General features: G+C 30.0%; 2 protein-coding genes and 1 long non-coding RNA gene across 4 annotated transcripts; 1 reads left to right on the forward strand and 2 right to left on the reverse strand.

The window, feature by feature from the left end:
• Window positions 1-255: 255 nt before the first annotated feature.
• LOC108004438 (kelch-like protein diablo) lies at window positions 256-6,461 on the reverse strand. Of its 2 annotated transcripts, none has more exons than XM_017067354.3 (6): window positions 6,076-6,461; window positions 4,232-4,605; window positions 3,835-4,150; window positions 3,030-3,727; window positions 2,525-2,867; window positions 256-2,274 (listed from the first exon to the last, which is right to left on the reverse strand). In XM_017067354.3, exons 2-6 carry the CDS (start codon window positions 4,543-4,545, stop codon window positions 2,083-2,085), a joined length of 1,863 nt encoding a protein of 620 aa, XP_016922843.1. In that variant the 5' UTR covers window positions 4,546-4,605; window positions 6,076-6,461; the 3' UTR covers window positions 256-2,082. The 2 variants fall into 2 exon arrangements, with proteins under 2 accessions (XP_016922843.1, XP_016922844.1); XM_017067355.3 differs by having other exon boundaries at window positions 5,935-6,461.
• An 808-nt stretch (window positions 6,462-7,269) lies between these two features.
• On the forward strand, window positions 7,270-13,582 carry LOC133667334 (uncharacterized). The gene is made up of 2 exons (XR_009832731.1): window positions 7,270-7,512; window positions 11,273-13,582. It is a non-coding gene; the product is annotated as an uncharacterized LOC133667334 (long non-coding RNA).
• A 639-nt stretch (window positions 13,583-14,221) lies between these two features.
• Window positions 14,222-16,588, reverse strand: LOC108004414 (E3 SUMO-protein ligase ZBED1). Its single transcript, XM_017067296.3, has 2 exons — window positions 14,724-16,588; window positions 14,222-14,465 (listed from the first exon to the last, which is right to left on the reverse strand). Exons 1-2 carry the CDS (start codon window positions 16,301-16,303, stop codon window positions 14,231-14,233), a joined length of 1,815 nt encoding a protein of 604 aa, XP_016922785.2. The 5' UTR covers window positions 16,304-16,588; the 3' UTR covers window positions 14,222-14,230.
• Window positions 16,589-25,141: the final 8,553 nt, after the last annotated feature.

A 25,141-nucleotide genomic window follows, 5' to 3' on the forward strand; every position in this document is an offset into this window, starting at 1 on the left:
TTATCTATTATATGATTATAAATTTATATTATATTAAATATTATATAAAAAAAATTTTTTTTTGCACTTTTGATTTATATTTTAATTATAAAATATTGAATTTTTATATTTTCCATCAATTACTTATATATAAAACTCTTCGTGTTGATTATGTACTCCACATAATAAAATTCATCAGGAGGCAAAGAAAATATTTTCCAATGAATATATCATAAAATTTTTGTATACGTATATAAAAAATAATAAAATAATTACTTCAATAACTGAGATTTCATTATATTTCGTTAACAAATATCAATTGGTTATAAAATTAGAGTTATAATAAAATTCATTATATGAAAAATATATACATGAAAAAAATTTAAATGGCTTCTTATATAACAATATTTCTCTCCTATCTAATATGAGTTTAAATAAAATTTTATTTAAAATTAAAGTATTGATATTTTATAGTAACATTTCATATTAACTACTTGTAAATTAAATCTGATTTTGAACACTTATTTGAACTCTGTTTAGTAATTACAATAATTTGTACCATTTTAAATCTGTAATTGGATTATTCTAATTCAACTTAATTGTTTCATATATATTGTATAAAATTCATAAATTTATTATGTTTGTAAAGAAATAGAAATTTTTCGCGTATCATCTAAATTAAAACGAATTATTCCATTGAAGAAAATTACGATACAATATCGAAAAGTTGTACAGTTGTCTAATAATGATATTTTGTAATAAGTTCTTTAAAGATAATTACATCATATCGTCAATATATTCTTATTCTAGACATGTTTTGCTTTTTCAACAATCTCATAGATGTAACATGACTACTGATTTATAAACTTTTAATTTCGTAATTGATCGACAAAAATTTTCACAGCTTTCATATAATTTTCTATTTAAATAATTACAAAACAATATTTTGTTATATATTATTAAAATATTGCTCATAATCAGTCAAATTTTCTGACTCTTATTAGATTATTATCACAATAGTTACATTATGAAATTGTTGGATATAATGATCCCTATTACCATTTGTACAATAAGAGAACTTTTTTATCGCTTCAAATAAAATGTTAACTCATTTAGATCTGTTTTGTTTTTTGTAAAAATATAAAAAGATTAAAAAATGTAACGTTAATGACTGTAATGTGCATTATAATAATCATGTTATAACTTATGTATGTTTCATACATTATCTTAAAACAAAAATGTGTTTAGAGCCTGAAACATTTGTTTCATTTATTAATTTTACATAAACTTTTGGTTTCATTTCAGTCTTATTGATAAAAATACGATATATATAGAAAGTATACTATCGAGACAAAAACAATTTTTTTGATTAACTCTTTATTTTTGTTTTTATCAATGGCTGCACAAGCAGTCCTCCATAACGAAGTTTTGATGTCAATATAGACTTTAAAAATTTATTTTCTTAAATGACTGAATATATGGAAACTGCAAGCATTCCATTGTAATGAATATTGTATCCAAGAATATGTTTCAAGGAGATTTTGCCTTTCTGTTTCTTTTGTCTTAAATGTTTACAACATATACAGTTACATTACATAAAAAAGAAAAGAAATTATAATACTTAAATCTAGAGCAACTGGAATTAGTAGTTTTATATATATATATATAAAACAAATATAAACAATATATAAGAGAAATATATCTTACAAAATCTTATGTAAGAAACACAATGAAATTGTAATATAAACATTATAAGAATAAATTTTTTACATATAGAGGAAAATATACATCCATATTTAGTATGATTGGTTTACATTTGAATAAAAATGATTGATTTTAAATGAATTATGAGTTAAACAAAACTAATGAAAAAATTTAAAATAATTTATGTTAAAAACGACTTTATCTTTAGAAAGGCAAAGTCTTGTAGAACGTATATATTACTTATATAATGCTCATCGATCGGCGGTAGCGTTTTCTAGTATTAGTTATAACAACAGGAACCGATACAGGAGCGGGAGGAGTTACAGGTGTAACAGGAGTTATTGGTGTAAGAGGAGTTAAAGGAGTTTCAGCCATTTGGGCTGAAGAGGGGGGCCTGAGCTACCAAATGTAATTCTCGGTTTGGGGGGCCCGCATTACTCCCACACCTCCACCGAGTCTTCTATAATTCATACAACCACACAATTTCCATTGATTTTGTTCCGAATCATACACTTCAATTGTTTTTAAATAGGCAGTTCCATCAAATCCACCCACTGCATACAGTAAACCATTCACTACTGCTAAACCTACCTGAAAATATAAAAAATTAATAAATTCTTTTGCTAAATTAAAAACACATCTATAATTAATATCTATCTTTTTAAATTTTTTTAAATTTAATACAGAATTTAATTTATAAAGATTTTTTATAAGAAATTCTTGAAAAAATACTCATATTTATTCTTTAAAAAGAAATAATTCTTAATTTATTTAATTTTTCATTTATTTTTTGAAAATTTTAAATATATATCAAAATATAAAAAAAAATTAAGCAACTTACTCCACTTCTTCTTGATGTCATAGCAACTATTGGACTCCAAGAATTTGTATGAGGATTATACCGTTCTGCGCTCGAAAGTTCCATGCAATCATCTCGTCCACCAACGGCATAAATTAGATTATTAAATACGGCACAGCCTAAATGCTTACGTCTTGTAGACATAGGCGAAACTTGAGACCATTTATTTTGTCTTGGATCATATCTTTCTACTGTATTTAATGGTGATTGACCATCAGACCCGCCAATGGCATATAAATAACCGCCTAATACAGCAACAGCTACTCCAAGTCTTCTAGTGGTCATTGGTGATACTTTGGACCATTTATTTTCCTTAGGATCATATCTGTATATGATAAATATTCTATTTTGTTTCATATTTATTATAGATATGGACTTTATATAACTTCATAATTACGAAGATTATTAAAACGAATTAATCTGAATAACTAAACTCTTTTATTTGATTCATTTTATAATAAAATTTATCTAAAATAAAATGATTTACCTTTCAACATGATTTAAACATTGGACGCCATCCTGACCACCTACCGCGTAAAGAAAACCATCTAATACAGCAACTCCTACACTAGTTCGACATGACGTGGTAGGTGCAACATCACAAGACCACTGATTCGTTTGTGGATCGTATCGTTCGATGCTGTTTAAATAGCTTTGTCCATCGTGACCGCCTACCGCGTACAACAAATCGTTCAATACAGCAACTCCGACACCACATCTTCGTTTACTCATTGGTGCAACCATCTTCCAATCCGCAGTATTAGGATCAAATCTTTCCACGCTTGCGATTGCATCACCAGAACACCAACCTCCGACAGCGAATAGAACTTCACCGCGTCTGGTTGGTTTCCTAGGTCGTGTTCTAGGTCCTTGCATCAACGGCCTTTCTTGAGGAAGCAGCAAATAATTTTTCGCTTCATCTACTAAATCTCTACATGCATCATCAGATCTAACTAAAAGATCAGAGCCTACGGTTCCAACTAAAAATTTTGGGCTAAGAAGGGGTAATCGTACATGCTGAAGAACTTGCGCCAAATGTTGTCTTCTTTCTGTAACGTTGTATTTGACCCAATTCATAACTGCACTAAATACCTGTTCTTCCGTTCGAACATTTAATTCGTCCGAAGAAATAATATCTACTAATTGGCCAACAGGTAATAAAAGAAATTCTTCGCTTTCCATTACCTAGTTAAAAATAAAAATTAAAATATTTATTCAAAAATCTAAGCAAATGTAAACAATTATTCAAAATTCAATTATTAGATAAGTATTACAGAATATAAAGTACATACTTCTTGAAAATTATGTTGAGTGAACTTGTCTGCGATCCGTAAAAGTTCACGACAAGAATGAGTATCTGCAAACGCTCGTATACCTAGACAATTAGATGGATCTAGTTGACGTTTGAGAAACTCGCAACATATATCTTGAATCTCTGCTAGCTGGAGAAGGCACGCTGCTGGAAGGAGAGTTTGAACGTTTGCTTCTTCGACTATAATATGAGAAGTATAACAGAAGTCTATCAATAATTCCATTGCCATTTCATCTATGTCACGTATTGTAACTTCAGTTTGTCGAGATTCCGCCAGCTCCCCAGTAAACATCGCTCTGCAAAAAATATAATTTTGAAATAATAAAAATTTCGATCAATTTAAATTATAAATATCAATTATAAATATAATATTTTACCGGAAGTACGGACTACACGCCGATAAAATAACACGATGTGCAAATATCTTTCTAGAGCCGACATTGAGGACAACGTCGCACAATTCTCGATGGCGTCGAAGAACATTGAGTTCCGTGAGTGTAGCACGAGGATGTTTTTCTGATGTATGACTGAGGCGGGCTGGGGAAGGTGCGCGTTCTACGACCATTTCACCCATCCTCTGCGAGGATGGGGCGCCCGCGGCCACTCTCCCCGAGGCGCCCCTAGACCCCCCTAGTTGGAGGCGCAGCGGGGGTGACGCCCAACCCCACACCGAGTCTATCTGCAACACCATTCACCAACCACCACAGCTCTTGAATGTGCCCGCACCAGGCCTCCTGATCTTCTCAAATCCCTAAAATCAAAATTTTTCTTATTTTCCTATAGTTTAACGTTACAATTTTTATATAAAATGATTTGTCTTGAAAAATGTGTTTAAGGATTGAATAATTTTATTGTGTGATAAAGATAGTCTTGAATGATGAAATTGGAGAGATATTTAGATTGGATTTTATAGTTCTAATTCTTTATAATGCTATATGACTTGAAACTTATGTGCTTATATGTTCATATTTTTAAAACTTTGTTGTATTTGTTTATAATCAAATTATTCTATCTCATTAGTTTACTATTATACTGACATCACATGATTTATTTAATCATAATTAGTTTCTAAATTTTAGATTAAATTTATAATTAATTAGGATTTTTCTTCTCATAAATAAAAAATTCTATTTTTGAAAATTAAATAAATTATTGAATTTTATTTATTCCAATGTGTGATATTAGATCTAAAGAAAAATATGAAAATATAGGTTCAATAGTATAAAATATTATAAAATATATTGTAAACATTTTAAAATATTGTATTTAAATTTTTTAAATTATATCAGTTGAAAAAATACAACTACATAATTAAATTTCATATTTCAATTTGTATGAATACTTTATATATATATATATATATAAGTGTTTTAAAAAATGTTAAATGATATATAAAATTTTAAAAAATTAAATATTTATATATAATAATTATCATATTATAACTAATAATAGTTATTATATTATAAATAAAAATTTAATTACAATATAATATATTACAATATATAACAATAAAATTAATAAAAGTAATATCTAAAATAATATTTAAAATATAAATTTTGAAAAAATAAAATAAAATTTTTTAATAAATTTTATATCAAGTAAATTCTTTAAAACGTTAGTAAAGTAAATATAAAATAATTTTTATAAATTTAATTTAATCACAACAAAACAAATAAAATTATTTCAAAATAAACTTTTATTTTGAATCATATACATTAAATTAAATTAAAATTTTATTAATGATTTGTGATATAAGATCATAATATATTTAACATTGTTAAGTAATTATATAATATAAAAATACGAATTGAATTTTTGAATTATAATATTTAATATTACATTATTTTTATAGTAATAAAACCAGTAAAATAAATTAATAATGATAAACTAATACAACAAAATTTTAATATAAAAATATGTCTTTGAATTGAAAAATTCTATTATTGCAAAAATAAAATTAAAATAATTATATAAATCTTTTGATGATTGTTAATATAACGATGCAATTTTTAAAAAAAGAAGCAAAAAGATTAGTAAAAGTATAAATAATTATAAATATACATTTTCAATAAATACATACCAAATAAATGATATGACTCCTAAACATTATTTTCGTCTCTTGCACATTTATCTTAACAATGGATCGTGTAAAAGTATGTTCAAGGAATTCGACAATTCATAGGCATGAGAAAGTGATAGTACAAACAGCATTGACACTCACTGTATGATGGATGTGAAGATTTCTGACGTACGATTAAGAAACTCGATCGAAACTCGATAGAATTTGGGTAGTTTCCCAGCTAATAAGCAATAAACAAAAATTTGATCACCCTTCCAGCTTCGTTTTTTCGATATGGTTAAAACAATAGCATGATGTTAAATGTCGAACTAGCGTCGTGCTTCGAGAAGCGAGCCACGTTATAAATGCAGTTTACCAGATTTTCGTAAACGATATCACGAGGTTACTTTCATTTTGATATCTTTGCTTATGATGCATAATGCACCAAATACTGATTCGTTCGCTTCTGAACCAAATTCCCAGGGCACAGATGAGGTATAGGATAGACCTAACATTTAATGAGACTTTGTATGTCTCATGTTCTGAAATACCGATCGTGTAAAAAGTTAGAATGTTTGATATGCCCTCTAGATTTAGACTGATAAATTCAGAAGTTATATTTAATTCAATTACAATTGATAAAATTAATAGATTTTAAAAATAATTTCTTTATGCTATATTCTTTGATAATTTTTGTAATAAAAATCAATATTTTGAATAACTTTTTTTTTACATATAATAGATAGTAGTCTTAATTTCCGAAATATTCATCAAAAAACTTTTAATATTATTACATTAAATTCTGTCTAAATAAATATGATATATAAATATAAATAAAAAAATATATATATATATACTTACACATAAAAAAAATAAATCGAAAGATGTAAGATACTGTTAAGATTTTTATTCAATAAAATAGGGACAAAAAAATAAAAATAGAACAATAAAGTTGCATAAATATCAGGATTGTTAAACAATAAATATAAATTTTGCATAACAAGAATAATATAGATAAGGAGAACAAATAATCAGAAAAATACATAAATAAAATAAAATATTGGAGAATTAGCGCCATCTCTCGAATACTAAAAGCATCTTTTTAAAGATAGGATAAAAAAACAGAAAAAGAATTGAAAACTAGCGCTATCTCTCGAGTATTAAAAAATATCTGTTCAAAATAGGATAAAACAGAATACGAATTGAACATCAGCGCCATCTCTTGATTATTTTAAAAAGATATTTCTCTCAGAAATAAAGAGATAGCGCTAGTAGTTACTTTTCCTTTGTTTCTGTCTTTTTCTATTATTTGCTCTCTTTGTTTATATTGTGTTTCATTTGCGGCACTCTGAAGATGGCGCTGATTTCACAATTTTTACTCTATATCTATCCTTTTCTCATTATTTGCTCTTTGTCTATCATTCTTAGCATGTGTGCGTGACATAGAGATACGAAACACAAAACAACACATGGAATGTCAATCGAACGTCAATTGTACTCGGTATTTTTCTTTCCTACAATATATTTTAATATATAAAATATATATTACATTATATTATATTCTCAATGTGATTTAAACGAAAACTTGTCAATAAAAAGGTAATTGTTAACCATTTTTTAACCTAAGGATCATACTACGTTACATATCATTTTGATTCTCTCATTTTCTAACCTAGAAAAGTTGAAACTGTGTTTAGAAAAATAAATAACCATTATCTAAAAATATGAAACAAATAATTCTAACACTTTCCGAATTAAACTGATATTAAAAGTTATATTAAATTTTACAATGATACAAAAATACTTTGTAAACTAATATTATTTAATATAAGGAGTAAGAAAACCGTTTCTTGAATCTGGAATGCAGTAATTATTACTTTCGTGTTCGCATCTGATAAACAATATTCGAACACTAATATCTCGTTGTTAAATCGTGAAAGCCGGCCGTGTTTCGCGGGCATTGGTTGTATTAAACCGATGCTCAATAAAATAACAGAACGATCGATGCGCTTGGAGCGAAAGCGGAAAGAGCTCGTCGCGTGTTTATGGATATTCCGTTTCCGAGAACATCGGCTCTCCATTCTCTCGCGCGAGATTATTCAATCTTCATGAACGGGACAAATGGGCCGTATATGTATATCATCGCTATGGCCGCGTGGATCACCTTATTAAGATTACAAGGGCTGGTTGCTGGCTAAAATCTAGGTCATCCGTAATAAGACGTAACCGATTTTTATTGGCACCTGCCATCCAAACTCACGACGATCCGCTTAATCATTTTATCGCATCGCGCGCCTGCTATTTTTGCAGCTTGCACATGAGCACGTTGCGTTCACGGAAGTTCTGCCTGTTTTATTACGCTGAGAACTGTACCGGTTTCATGGAGAACCATATATCGAAAATTTAATTATAAGTGAATGATTATTTTGTTTTCTATGATAAAAATCATACAGAAGAAACGTATATATGTGATAATTTCATTTTTATGATTTTTACGTTATGATTTTTATTATTATCTATTATTATCTTTTATCTATTCTATCATAAATATGTTAATGATAGAAAATGGCATCTTAAAAATATATCGCAGTTCACAGATTTTTTGTTAAAATATTACACTTTTATATAATAGATTGAACTGCCAAATTTCATTTAAATAATATTTGATCGTGCATATATGTATACATGTGTTGTCCAAACTATTGAATTATTAAAAAGAACAATTTAACACCATTGTAAAATACATTTCAAGAAATAAAATAAATATTTAAGTATCTGGGTATTTAATAATTATTTAAGTATCATATAAAAATATATGAATAGTTACAATCACAGATATAATTTTGTTGCATTTAAATATGTGAGATTCTACATGCTTGAAATTTAACTGCAGGTGTTCCTTACGTATATTTAATTATTACATATAATTTCCATCAGAGCAGTTGCAAGTTTCCTTAAAGTGTTTTCGATAAATATAGAAAGAGAAAGATATATAATTATAAATTTATCGAAATATAATAATAAATTGTAATATCATACATAATAAATAACCAATACTTATTTTCTTATTTACACCATAAAAAAACGAAAATAATTTGTTCTTTTCTTTTTTTTTTTGCTAAAATTTTACGTATACCTTTTTTTTCTTAGTAACACGAATGTATCATTAATTTATAATATAACATTAATTTGTAAATTGTCTAATTTGATAATAAACGAGAGAATAATCTTCCAGTATTTGTTGTCGGACAAAAGATATATGCGCACTACTGTAAATTCATAATACTACCTATATTTATAAAAAAAAGAAAGAAAAACGTAAAATTCAAAAATTAATTTTTCGGAAAAATTATCTTTTAAATCTGGAACGCAAAAAAGGCGAAGCATTCTTTTTCGCTATCAAAAAATAATCATACTTTTGATTTTATCGTCCTATCCTACCGTTACATTACAGAGACTTAACTCGAGATACATCTTCGCAACACGTTTCGCTCGTAAATGAAATCGCAATCACTGCGATCGATATTCACGAAACACTGGACAACTAGGCTGTGCTTCGATACTGTTGTTACACATGCATACTGAGTTTTATCGCGGTTTATCAGTGGATGCGACCGAGTCAGGCCGGTTTTTGTATCGGCAACGATCTTTATCGGCGCGGGCCCGAGTAAGTCGTCAGTGTAATTTTAAATTCGCGATGCGTCGAAGCGTCATTAAAGTGGTTTAAGAGGTATCGCCTGTGTTACCGCGGTTTTTCGACTTAAACGCACTGCCTCGAGGCGCGTTTAACTTCGATTACAGAAACTCGAACCGAGTTGCGGCCTTTCGGAACCCGACCCGGAATAATGTCCCTATGTTTCTTTCTTTTTCCCTTTTTTTCTTTTTTTTTTCTTCCGTTTACTCTTCACCCAAAACACGGATTTTAATGTTGCAGCGTTAATACATTATCTGCGTAAATACCGTACGATTATTTCTGTTTCTTTTTTTGCAAACACGTCTCGAATAATACTTAATATAAATTTATGAACGAGAGAAATTGTATGTTTTTGGTATCTACATTTTTATGCGAATACTTCGTTATTTTAATATCTCATTTAGTTTCGTCAGTTATTATTATAATTTTAAGCTTTTTAAAATATCCAAAAGTGTTAATATTCGTAAGGTACATCCAAGATATTATTAGTGGAAATAAAATCACTTAAGAATGAAACGGGAACTTTAGATGGCGCTGTTCTAGGGTTCACTAGAATACCTTAGAATTACATTACGTAATTAATGTTATATTATATCATCCAAATTATCAATTTTGTGAATTTTTAAAGATTTGAAATATATAATGGGGAATTTTTCCTTTGACAATCATAATCTTTGGTGCAAACTTTACTATAGTATATAGTGATGTTGGCAAGACGGTGCTGCTTCGATCGATCCGGGTAGCACGTGCTTGGCCATAAGCGGGCGCAAATGAGCATGCATAAAGATAAATGTCACGAGGGAATCATTGTGCACTACCTTGTCGTGTCCTCGCTATATAGCTTCTTGGTACCTTTCACCCCGTTCCGGAACAACGAATTCGCGTTGTTTTCGCTTGCTCTCGTTGCTTTTCGAACACATAAATAAGAGGGAACAGCTGGAAACGTACACGCATGGTGATACACGATCATCGAGAAACATTTCAACCGAAAACTTTGGAATTATTTGTCGAATTTTGTCGACTGTTTGCTGAGAGATGAAAAATTCATTTCTATTAATCGTCCTTTTCAATTCTTTTCACTGCATTAATGATTAAGCTCTGCGCTCAAGTTTAGATCATGATTCCTTTACGATCCTCGCATAATTAATTTTAATCCGGTTAACAATTTTGTAAATTTCTAAAGATATTGAACTTAAGGTTTTAAAATTCAGGGAAAATTTGAACGTACTTGTAATTTGCTCGAATTGAGGGTAAAGAAGACGAAAAATAGAGGAAGAGAGGATATGCGGGTGCTAGAATATATTACGCGAAAGATCCATACGTTCAGTTAGTATTTAACTGATCATTGAAAACTGTGTTTAGTGTTAAATTATTTGTATTGGATATTTAAAAAAAATTGTTCATCTCTTCGATTCCTGTCTTCCAGATTCATCTGAAAGAAAAGAAAAAGAAATTGACGATCAAATTTTAAATAGATTTTTTCTTTTTTTCAATTTTAACGAGTTTTAATCATCGTTAAAGCATCGTCGTATAATCGATAATAAATAATTATTTTTCGGGACACCTTGTTCACACGTATAAGAGGACGAACCTGCATTAAACCGGATCAAGTGCGAATTATTTATTATCGCATATTACATACATATTATTTTGGCCCAATTTAAGGCGTAATTATTGGCGTTGCTGTTTCCACATCGACATTGTCACCAATTCCTGGGCTGGCTGATATCTCTGCATCTCTGATCGTATCGATAAGGGATACTTTTTTGACGATGATCGAATGGGATTTGCTGTATCAAACAAAAATTGGACACAACTGGACACAACATTAATCTCGTGAGCAAGTATGGGACCTTGTGTTTTTGTTGACATCATTATTGTTAAGCGATTGCTCTTTCTGTTGAGCTGTTTTAAGTCATATCGCCCAGTTTGAGTAATGATACCTTTTTTGTTTATGAATAATTATTTTTTTTTAACGATTGTTCATCACCGTGGCCACAAGAAATATGATTAACGATCGACGAAAGGATCAGTTGACGTTTCTGGTTGAATTTTTCTAGGCTTACGTGTGCTCAACAATAAGTACACGTAAGCGTATAAGTGTTTTATAATGAATGAATGTTTCAATCTGTTATTCTTATTATTATTTGCTTCTTGAAGCAAGCATAATTATTCAAAAATAACATTCAAATATACGATATATTATTTAAATATTTTACTTTAAATAATATTTTAAGCAAAACTTAATTTAAATAGAAATAAATTTCTAGCACGTTTCATAAAGAGGTTATGAAAAATTGATGAAACGTGACTAATTATATATATATATATATTTTAATAAAAATCGTATTATCGGAATTAAGTGACGAAGAAATCTGAAACATCGTTCCAACAGAGAGCGTTGAAAACATGGTTTACTAGAGTGCATGTAATATTTTGCGAGCATAATGAAAGATACTCGAAATGCGGAGTTAAAAACACGCGATGCTCGTTTTCGAGTTAGGAGACGTGTTATTAATTACGCCCGCGAAATGCCTGTGTTTAAACGGAGCAGACCCGAATGCAACAGGTACAAAATATCCATTTCTTTATGCAAGCGCTCGTAATCTCGATTATATACCGTTCTGAATAACGTTTCTTAATCCCTTACGTGATTAGCAGAAAAGAGGCATCCAAAATATTTCTAGAAATCATTTTAAGATAAAAAGAAATAGAATTATTTACTTATTTACTTTTTTCTTATGTATAATGATTCTTAAATCTTTTAAGCGATCCACAAATTTGATTTTTAAAAATATTAATCTAGTCTCTTTCAAAGATTAGAAAAATTTTAAAATAAGAAATAAAATTTTGTTGATCACTAGTGTGTTAGTGTGCAAAGAAATATCAATATAACAAAAAGTTAATTCTTTCGAAATCTTCTTGACTTTTTATTTAACAATGAACGCGATATTACTGTAAAATAATACGAATAAATTAAAAAAAAAATAATTAATCTAATATTCTTACAGATCTCATATCAAAAAAATATCTGTTATTTAATTCTAATTAAAACTTCAAAACATTAATACAAATTGAATCTTTTTCTTACATCTATACTTGTACATCAATTTAGAAAAAAAAAGGATTTTTAATAAACAATAAATCCTAATAAACAAGATACCTTGTATAAAAGCAGTTGTTGCTAAAGTTTTTTTCTGATCGGTTTGAAAATATTTTATATACAGATTATGGTGGTTTTTTTGTATTTTACGACTAAAAGACAAAATAAAAAAAAGAAAGGAATATCCGGCAGCGATAAAAACCGATATAGCGCGTTCACATTTCGTGAAGTCTAATATACAACGTAACAAAGATGTTAAATAGCCATATATAGAAACTTGATTGAAACTACAAGGTTGTATTAACTTTCGGTATCGACAAGAATGTAAACATCATTTTCGAACGGCAATAAGTTTTTTACGTTATCCGAATTATGGCCACGTTACGATAGACTCGAACAGCGATATATTACGAATTTTACAAATATAAATTATTTATACAAGCTATCGTGTTAATTATCACGAAAGAAAACGACATTTTTACATGTCAGTATATACACGATAGTCGATTAAAACACTCACGAACGAAGCTTTTTTTCTTTTATACACGTATAAAATGTTGTTGTACAAATTGCATATTTATATTTAAATAAGTTTCGAATAAGATTATTAATATTTTTTTCGAACGTTTAGCGATATCAGATAATAGAGATCCATAGAATCAAACATGTTCTCGTTGATTATTAATTCTCATCGAATTAATTGAAATTCCTTATTTCAAACTGGAAAAAATATACAAAATTTGGAATCTTGATTTAGTATGGATAAAAAAAAAAGTATATGTGAATAATTGTAATTATTGATGATGTATTTAAAGAAGAGATGATAAATATTTATGACAATATTTGTCAACTTGATAATAAACGTATTTACTTACATAGAGTTAACTTTAATTTAAATAATTTTAAAAAATCAAAGATTCATTTCATTAAATCATTAAATTTTTCTTAATTTTAACTTATCATTATACTTTTAATATTCATCAAATAAAAAGATGCAATGATGGTATACATATACCATCTTTAAATATAAAAATAGGATAAAATGGATAACTTTAAAAACTGACAATAATTTTATTTCTTTTTCGATATCATAAACTTGTAAATGCTCTAATTAACCTGTAACAAAAATATGAAATAATCAGTATATTGATTTGTTAATGAATAAATTCATTTATAATTTAGTGAATGATAAATTATTAAAAAATTTTCTAACAATCTTTCTTTTCTTTTTTTTTTAAGTATTGAATTTTATGCAACATATTAATGAATTCCAAACTTTTGATCAGTTGCAATGACAAACAAACGATAAGGAAAAAATTAAATGTTATTCAAGATGTCATTGATCATTTTATGATAGATATCTATATTAGAAATGACTTCAATATCAATAACTTATCGAAATATATAATCTTATCGTTTACGTTTCGATAATACAATTGAGATATCGATAATAGAAATAGAAGTAAAGAAGTTGAAATAAAGAAGTAAAATATATTTATAACATTACATACTTTTTTTCCTTAATTTAAATTTATTATAGCCAACATGTTAACATACATGGTCGATAATTCCATTTCTCGATTAAACAAAATTTTACGAATTTTTGAAAACAAGAGATTTTTAGGTGCAGAGAATGAAGGTATGCATAAATATTCTAATGCAAGTTTCGAAAGCCTTGGAAACGTTGATTGTCCCATATTTTTCCACCACATGATTGGATCGGTTTTTCTATTAATTATTTTCACATTTGCGTATCTATAAAAACAAACAAGAATTATAAATGTACTGTTATTGAATATTAATATTTTATTCTTAGTGAACAGAAAATTTTTTATTTCTTTTCAATTAGAATTATCGAGCTATAGATAAAGTAATCCAACCATAATATCCAATTATAATGAAACGATTAATTAACTAACAATTAAAATATAATGGAAATAAATAAATATATATATAACTCAAAATTAAATTGTTTAATATGATTGCAAAAATAATACATAAATTATAGAATACCTCTCCAATTCATGCTTCAACGAACAATAAATTACACAATTATCAGATTCAGTCTGCAACTCCTGAACCCTCTTGTCGAACACTGCCCACAAAATATTCGTTTCTTTATTCTCCTCCTTTACTTCCACTTTATCCACGTGTAAATCAGAATTATTCTTTTCATTATCGAAACAATTCAACTCCTTAATCAACAGATGTTTCGCCAATTTGACGCATTCTTTCGATTGAAACGCGATATCCTTGTATCTAGGATCCAAAAACGTGGCAATGGCGTAAACAGGATTTCTTTCGATATTCTCAAACCGTTTACCGAAAAGTGTTAATAAATTGTCGCGGAAAAAGGTCACATCTTGCGACAAATTATCCATATTTTTCAAAGCAGCCTCCACACCATGAACGATAGGTATTATTTTTGAGATCGTCACGGTGCAATCGACCAATAATTCTCTCGTAGCCTCGTGCAATGGCTTCAAAACCATTATCATCTCGGAAATTATTCTCCATTCGTTCTCCGTCAGGGATGGTACGTGCTTCTTCGACAGTTTGACAAAAACTTTCGATAGAATAGATCTCGATTCGTTTATATCGTTCAACAATAAATACACGGTCGTCCAACGATCGGGTGTATCTTTGAACAAATTCGAAATTTTCGATGAATTTTCCCCAAGCTTCCTCAATAATTTCGCAACGGAGTTGTCGAATCTAAAGAGACGGACGATATTTCGACATTTATTGACCAGCTCGTTTATAATTTTGCTATCTCTTATAGCGTTTCGTGTCATCAAGTTCAACGTGCGCCCGAAACAATATATCTGTCGCCATTCCGTTTCATTCGCGTTCACAATATCGCTTTTACCGTTGTAAACAACAGTTCTTACTTTCGAAGCGATTTCCCAAGTGTCAGCGACATTTAACAAATTCTCACGTATCGTCGTTTCATTCATTTGTTTCAGACACGAGATCTGCAAAAGTTTATGATGCTGGACTCCGTTGGCGCAGAAATACGCGATCGTTATCATAAATGGTATCCTGCGTTTAAAATCTGTGCATAAACTGACGGCGAGATGAATATTCGTCGCTTTCGATAAAATTTCACTCATTTCCACGCGTTTGTGCTCGTACAATTCTGGAAGGTATTTCGAGATCAAGATAGCTCTATCTGGCAGTTTGTATTTGTCGTTCAACGCCCTTACGAAATTTCTGAATATTTTTCCATGCACTGCGGAGAACGGGATTACGTTTTCGGCTATGATTTGTATCAAAGATCGTGTTATTTCCTTGTCTCGTCTCGAGTCAAAATATTTTTCCGATATATCACAAATTCTCGAAGAAGTTGATGGTCTGAATTTCGACGAAGTGGACGCGTGACTTTTTTTTCTATTCGACTGATTAACCAGTTCGTTTTCTATTACAACATTTTTGTGACGTATGCGGATATGTGACCATAGATTCGTCGTGTTTTTGCAATAAGGCACCGTGAGATCGCACTCGTTGCACTTAACAATCGTGTATCCATTTTCTTGATAGTTTATGGAAAAATATTGCCATATGGCACTTCTCTTCACACGAATTTTAGACATGTTTAATATACAAAAAATAATTCTTAAAATATTCAATAGTGGAAAGATTCGTATTGTAAAATAATATTTATGTATTTATAAAATGTTACTTTTTTTAATATCGATGTGTTTTATTTTTATTTGAAAAAAAAAATATATCTCTTGAATTTTCTAGAATTTATTAAATCACTAATGATAATAGATTTTTTTTTTTTTAAGTTTTATAACAATCTATACTTTATTTTAGACGAATATTAATATAGCGTTTATTTTACTTAGTTTCCTACTCTGTTAATAAGAACGATACTACTGATATCAAATTTTACGATTAAACTGTGGCGGTGATACTATTAATGATTAGCGATAAGATATCGATAATAAAGTAGCGATAATTTATCGATAATATTATTAATATATCGATAATAAAGTGAAAATAAATAGAACGATTTATAATGCATATAAAACCTCCAAATAAAGTTATAGTTTCAATTTTTAAAATGAATTATTTAAATGTGTCATTCATGAAGTTATTGAGAGATTATTTTTATATAATAGAAATTGTTTTCGTAGCTTGATGTTACGTGAGATAAAATAAATGTAGATGCACTTTAGATTATTTCATTAATTAGATTAGAAATAGATTATGTGATAAATTTTTTTCTTTTTCATTGATTAACATTCCAATTTCCATAATTCAAGTTCATAATAAAGATTAATTTAAAAATTAATTTTTTACTAAAAAAGTATTTTACAGAAATTCATAAATGTAACAGACATTTTCAGCTCATAATCATTTTATGCAATCGATTGTTACAAAATGAAAGAATTTTGATGGTCATTATGTAAATGACAATACCAAAGAAATAAAGTCATTATTATCATATTTTATTAATTCCTGAAACGATAGAACATTCATATTAAGGATTTAGAAAAATAAGAGAGTATTACAATACAAACTTGTTTTCGTAAATTATAAAATTTCAAATTCTTTATCTAACTTTGCTTCAGGTTCGCTATAATATGATATAACTTGTAATATACATGATATATCATCCACTCAAATCATTTGAATTCGAATCGTTCAAATTCGTGTCTTTTAACCGCGTACATAAGTATATAATTATTAAGATGTCGAATTAAAAATTCATATTCGTTTATATTACTGCATTAATATTATCAATCAGGATTTTTGACTCAGTGCCGCGGGAATAAAAATGAGCTCGGGGCAACAGGTGAAGTATAGGGTACAATTTTTTCGTTGCCGATAAATCAGTGAAGATAAAACGAGTCTAGCTGCCGGATTGTACGTTGCACCTGTTTTATCTTTCCTTTTTCGGATTATCTGCCTCCTTCTATTAATCTTTCTTTTCGGAATACAATTAAACGCAAGACGATGGATCTTGAGTAATGGAAGTGATTTACATTTTTATGAATTGATCAATTTATTACTGATAATATTTGTTTCGATTATTTACATATATTACGTATAATTTTTTGTTAATTATTTTTTAATTGGATATATGTAAAGTAGCTATTTGTAAATCTCTTTGGATAATTATTTCTAATTAATTCCCTTGGAATTTTTTTTTTAATTTATTTAAAAACGATTAGACGATAAAAATTTATGCAACGGTAATTTTGTAATTGCATCGTTAGAGAAGTTTTACGAGTAAAAAATTTTCGAAAATGGGAAATTGGAAAATTTTTTTTCAACTTTTCGAGAGATAAATGCCAATCGAAACATTAATCATCGAAGGCATAAATGTTAGGAAATTGCGGTCGAAGTTAACGACAGAATTACGTGTATACATATATATATATAAACATATATAGAAGCAGGGATTGCGAGTATATGCGGGTAGCATGTCCAATTCCCGCGCAACTGTGCCTACACCCGATTTATACCTGTGCAAGAGCCAGTTCTCGGCGTCTTGGAACGTGCAGCTGACCGTTTTCCATTGCCACCTGTACCGTTCGTCTCCTTTCGTGTATACTTTTCCGTTTTGCGGTCCCACACGCGCGACTTTTAAAGAGAATCGAAGAAAAAAAAAAGAAGTTCGTTTGCCGTATCCCTCCACCAACCGATATTTTTCCTTAAATTTTCGCCACTTCTCGACTTCACTCGTTTGTTCTTATAGATTATACGAATGTTTCGGGAGTATTTTTTTTTTTTCGATTAAAGCAATGAAAAAATTGTGCTAGAATAAAATTTTGGGAACAGATGATTCGCTCTCTTTTAATAATAATTAGTGATATTACTGAATTGATGGATCATAAATTATAAGATTTCTTTTTTAATATAATTTTATTTACAGTTTGTAAGATTTAGACCTTTGTTTGTTTTATATTCGTGGTTTGTAAATAATAATTAGTTAGTTCGTAATTGTGCAAAAGCGTCTCGATTTGTTTTTTTCTTTTTTATAAATTTACATATCGTCATAATTAACATAATTCTAAATATAAATAGGGAAATTTATATTTTACATAAAAAGAGAAAAGAAATTTTTAAATTAATTAATGACATTTTTTTATGATCATATATATTATCATCAATAAAACATTTTCTTATTTATAGCTAATTTATTTGTAATTTATATATTTTTATCTATTTTTTTTAGCAATACGTAATTGGATTCTGGTTAATAAATATTTATTGGAAATTCAGTGCATATAAGTCAGATATTGTTGAAAGTTATAAAGGCATTGGTCGAAAGTGACATTGACGTACGGTGTCTCCATAATACCTGAGCACCTGTACGAATATAGTTGCGTCATTATTGTAAAAAAACCTCGATTATTTTAGATAAAGAAAGAAAAAATACCGCTTTCGATTATATATTTGATTTTCCATTTGATATCATCTAACAACTTTTTTTAATAAAAATAGCGTACTTCTTTATTATTTTTTTTTATAAAAAAATTAATTTCTCTTCGTTTCGTTCTCCTTGAATTCTCACTTCCCTTCATCTAACGCGAATCGAAATCGAAATAATCAATAAACAAAACGTAAAGCGACTTTACTTTCGACTTTCGTCTTTGTTTTGGTTTCTAAAATCAAATCGTTCCACGAATTTATCGACACGTAATAACACTCGACTTCAATAACATTCACGTACAATAACATTCTATCGATCAGTAGACAAACGATCGTGCGCCGGTGAATATCGTTCCAAGGAACGACGTGCGCGTGTAACGAACGATATCGATCGATTCGATTAAAAGTCACGTGGACGAGTGGATCGCGGTGCAAGCATCGCCGTAATGCGCATTTAATGACAGAAATGAAGGGGAGTAACGTCTCTGGGGAAAATTTTTGCTTCGACGTTGGCGGAGCATCGTGCCCCGATATCCGTGTAAATCCATTTCGGGATCATCACGCGACAATAACGTTAAACTTGAATCGAGTCGATTCCTCCCGCGTTTCATGTCGAGTACTAATTTTATTGTTAATGTTTCCTCGCCTCTTTCGTGTTACGTTACGATTTATTTTTATCACGATGTCATTAACGAAGAATCCGACGAATTTCAGCTCGATGATAAATGTTATAACGTTAAAAATTTATTAAGGGGGACAAGTTTTAACAAGTTTTGATGATCATTTTATCAATTTTTTTTTTTACATTTATCTGGTATTATCACTATTTTGTTGATAGCTTGATGATTAATAATCAGACACATTTAAATTCTTTCGCTAGAATTCGTTTCTACCAATTTCTTTTGTCCAATCGTTACTAATCTCGTAATTCCAAAATTTGTCGCATTCCATCCACTTTGAAGTGTGCGGTGCTCATCGAAAAGGGTGCAACGTGTAGTTTGCTAGTCACGTTTTTTTCGATATTGGCACGTACCGTGTGTCTTCACCTGCACGGCATATGGTGACGGTGCAGAACGATGATCCATGTCGATGATGCCTATATCGGGGGATGCCAGTTGGATTGAACTGCCGGTTAATTTGGTGCTCATCCCCGCGACCCACTGGTTTTCGAGGGTCGAGAGCCTCTACTTCCGTTACTTGACCCTTCCCAAGGGAGTCACGCACCGTTGATCCCATATTCTCTTTCTCTCTCTCTCTCTCTTTCTCTTCTTTTTTCTATTTTTTATTCTCCTCTTTTTCTTCTTTTTTCCTCTTGCTTCATCTCCTTATTTATTCACTCCTTTTTCTACCCTTTCCTCCCTGCACGATATTTTAAAATTCTTTTAAAATCCCTTCTTTTATCATATCAGTTATTCGAATTAATTTTTTGTTAAAGCGTTCTTTTATACGTGTTTCGAAATTGACTTTTCTATTTCCATCGTTAAATTGGATCACACGTATCTATCGCAATTCCATTCCCCGTTAATCGTTTCGTTAGATTTGTTTCTGTCAACGTTTTATTCATTTTCTTTCCAAAAGAAATGTGCCGTCAATCACCTCGCCGCGCAACATGACCGCCGCAAAATCATGAAACGACAATCAAGATGCTCCTCAATTCCGCATCAATTGATAAATTATTACCGGCAAAGGACGAATCGAGTGCGGTTATTGCAATATTCATTAATAAAAAAAAGTAACGTTTCTGCAAGTATGTTTTGCACCGATACGAATTGCGATGCCCTCTTTTTATGGCGCACGGTACCAAAAACTGGCCACGGCATACATAACTTTAAACGAAGCACCGAGATAGCACCACCTGCCTCTCTCACCCATTTTAATTTGTCACCACGTTGCCATCGACGTCGCGAGTTAAGACTTTCTCTGTCTTCTTGCCGGGCACCATGAAATCCGGACACATCGAGCACAACAAGAGAATTCCCTTCCTTTTTCGCGTGGAACCGTGGAACGCACGCTATGCGAAACCGGCTGACTGTACTTCTTCTTTTTACATTGTCCCGCCGTTTAGCCGCATCAACCTTAAAAAATTTCAACTTCAACGTGGACAACTTTGGGATTGAGTACTGTCTGTTTGTTTGTTTGATCCGCCTCTTCACGGAAGAAATTTAATTAGGATTAAAGTGGGGCAGAATTGCATCAGAATGATTGGTGGATCCTTCCACTCGAACTTGTTTGGAAACGAAACGAATACGAATATTTGCAATATACAGAATCAATAAGCGATCGAAGTTGGACGAAACGAAGAAGAAGCTCGATTAAAAATCGTTTTATTTCATCTAATCTGCTTAATAATTAATTTTTCTTTGCTTCGGTTTGGAGAATCAATCCTCCAAAAGTGTAAAATTTGAAGAAGCGTTGAAATTGTTGAATATCGAAGAAAGAGAGAGCAATGAATAACGCGATACGTTACGTGTAAATTTATCCAAAAGAGGGGGATGGTTCGCAAGCAACGATGTCGAGCATGAATCTTCTTTTATTTCGTTGGCGATCCAATTAATGCGCCACATGACGTTTCCGACGAGCGGAAATCGGTGAAGGGGCCAGAGAAACGATCGGGAGAGGGCACACGGTCAGACCTCGGACTCCTAGGAGGGTCTAAGTTAATTGTTAATCGGTAATCCAGCCTCGTCCTGCCAGGCTACCGTGGAAGTGCCAGTTGGTCCCTGCGATTTTTCGAATCCGAAGAATGTTATATACTTTGAACTTCCTGAATCGTATATATCATCGTCAAATGATTAATAAACGTGACCGCCACATTCGAAACTTGATTTTCACATAATTTTTGAATTTGTGTTTTTGTAAACGGCGTGGACAAGTGTTTGGAATAAAATAGGGAAGAAAAACGATAGTTTGATCACAGATTTGTTAAGAAAAAGTTATTATTATTATTGATTATACTTTGAACTTCCTGAATCGTGTATATATCATTGTCAAATGATCAATGACCGCCACATTCTTGATTTTCATATAATTTTTGAATTTATATTTTTGTAAATGGCGTGAACAAGTATTTAGAATAAAATAGGGAAGAAAAACGATTGATCACAGATTTGTTAAGAAAAAGTTATTATTATTATTGGTTAAAAAAATATTTCAAGACGTTGATCGATGAAAATACGATGTTAGCAGACAACCAAAATTAAGCGAATAATTTGTATAAAGGAAGCCTTTTATATTGAACTCTTGAATTCGTTCAAATTAATAGGGAAGATAATTACAACGTCTGAAAAATCAGATATAATCGAAGATAAAATTTTCGCCATAAAGGAACAAAGAGTTTTTGCTAATTTCTCGCCAACAATCTGTCTGCGGGCGCGTGCCATGTGGCAAACAGAATTTCACACTTCGATCGGACACGCCCGATTTTCCGAGATCCTAATTGGATGAAACTACAAGCCTCTTCATCGTTCCCTTGATTACCTAACGGTTGTATGCGTAACGGTGGAGCTATGTTTCGTTCAAACAAGATATTTCTTTGGTTATCAGTCACAAAAGTTTGCAAATTCATAAAAAGTATTGCTCGAAAATAAATAAATAATATAGTTTTTCATAGTTGTTAATATAACGTGTATACTCATAGTGTTACACGTATCCGGATATTATTAATACTTCTTTGTCAGTGGAAAATTTGTACTTTCGTGTTCGCTATTCTTTAAATTCATATTTCGAGAATAGGGTGAAGGCTAGGTCGTAAAATTTGCTAAAAAGTTTGATAAACAGCAAATTCTTTCTTTGTGGAAAAATTGTTTCTGAACAAATTTTATTTTAGTACATGGTGAAATTGTTGTTTCTCTCTTTTTAAAACGTTGCATATGTTTTTTTAAGAAATGTTTATACTTATTCGAATATAAATTTAGATCGATAATGTACAGTCGAAAGTTTTCCCGATTAAAAATAACCGCAAATATTTATCATAAAAATGGGTGTGATGTTTAATGATGAAGGTAAGTAACGCGTGAGTATCTACTTTTTCCAAAGTTCCCATGCATATAACCCACAGCAAATAAAGACTGGCAATATAAAACGTTCCAAGATCACGTGACAGAGTATATGGGGTTAGATATATGGTTTTAGATCCAATATACGGGACAGATGTTCTATCATCAGTGATTCTATTTTGCTTATACTTTTTTTTTTCTCTAAATTAATTTTATATATATATAAAATATTCTAAAAGTTTTAAAATATTTTTTAAATTTTACAATATGTGATAAGAATAAAGAGAATAATATTATTATTTTAAAATGTTAATTAATTTTCATCGATGATTTTCAATATTTTTTCTTTTACATACATATATTTTTTTTTCTTAAAATAGAAATAAAATAATTATTTTTTTGCATTAAGTAATATTTAATAATATTGTGCAAAAAGAATTTGCAGCCGTTTTTTTTTAATCTTTTTAAACCTCCACTTATAGCACATTGCAAATGAAAAAAAAAATAATATTCCAAATTATTTAGAACAACAATATTTTCTTTTAATTTAATGTAAAAATGTAAAAAATCTTGGATATATCGATTAAAAGTCTAATTTACAAGAATAAAATGTCAAATAGTAATACCAGAATTTATTTCGATTATAATTCCAAAAATTAATCCCCCAATAATGAATTCAACTTAAACGCGATAGGTATGCGCGAATCACGTCGCAAGGGGTAGGATCAAACACGATCCGGATGTGCAATAAAATCGAGGAACGCAATCAAAATGTTCTCGAGGAAGACGTCACTTTGAAACTTGCCATACGAACCTGTGATAGAATGGTAATCCTAAACAAAATGTGATTGAACCGATTGGAAATGAAATTCTGTTCCTGATCACGAGGCACATATATATATACACACACACACACACACACATATGTATATAAGTTCGTTCCTCGGAGGATGGCTTTTACCTTTCTTGCTCCTCTTTTATTTTTTCGTTACCTGGCCACGTGGCGACGCGTGCTAGCCTCGGGGGACACTTGCAAAGGCCCCTCGGCCGATGGCTCCGTTTGTCGTGTGGAACGCTCCACAATGTTGTAATAATAATGCTAACTATATACATCACGATTGTTGATTCTTTTCTCAATGTTTATACACCTAATTTAATGAATTTAAAAATGGAGATATTCGAAATCTGAAAGTTACCTCGAATTTAAAAAGTTTTGAGATTTGAGAAATTAAGGGAAGATTAAGGTTAGATTCTAAACGGCATAAAATCTTTAGATTCAAAAATTGGCAAAATCTTATGTAACTTAATTCAAATTTTCGAAAGGCTTTTGAATTTCAAAGGACGTGCAAGTTTTTGGATAAGCTTAATTTAAAGTAACAGTTTCAAAAATTTTGAGTATTGTTCCATTTTTAATTTAACCTAACTTTGGATTTCGAAAAAATATTTAATTTTAATTGGTGCGATTTCACCAATTATATAAAAGATAATGATATATGACATACTGGTGTATCACGATGCATCATTATCTTTGGTAAAAATATAATATAAATTCAATAAATGAGGTACAAATAACGCACAAGATTATTTTGTTTCGACAAATGGTCACGCAAAGATAAGCTGATTTCTCTTTTATAAATTAATTCGAGGAGATGACATTCTCAACAAAGGATTGCGCTTTCTTAAGGATGCATAATTTTAATTTTTATTAATCATGTCATTACAAACACGTCGATGAATATTCATATACAATGTAGACGTATCGAAGATCGAACTCGCGATAACCGCAACCTGTTCAGTTACAAATAAACGATGCAGAGCCGAACCATATATCGTGTCAAAAGTATTCGTTCCTCAGACGAACGATTCCGTTTGACGGAACCGGTAATTCATAAATGAAAAGTATCGAGTTACAACGAAGAGAATTCGTTGCTTCATAGTTTGAAGTTCATATATTTCTTCAGATTATACATATAAAGTAAAACAATATACCATGATTATTTTCCAATAGTAAAAAAATGTTACTTTTAAACATCACATCAATATTATATA

Source organism: Apis cerana, linkage group LG14 (assembly GCF_029169275.1).
Source record: "Apis cerana isolate GH-2021 linkage group LG14, AcerK_1.0, whole genome shotgun sequence".
Classification (NCBI taxonomy): Eukaryota; Metazoa; Arthropoda; class Insecta; order Hymenoptera; family Apidae; genus Apis; species Apis cerana.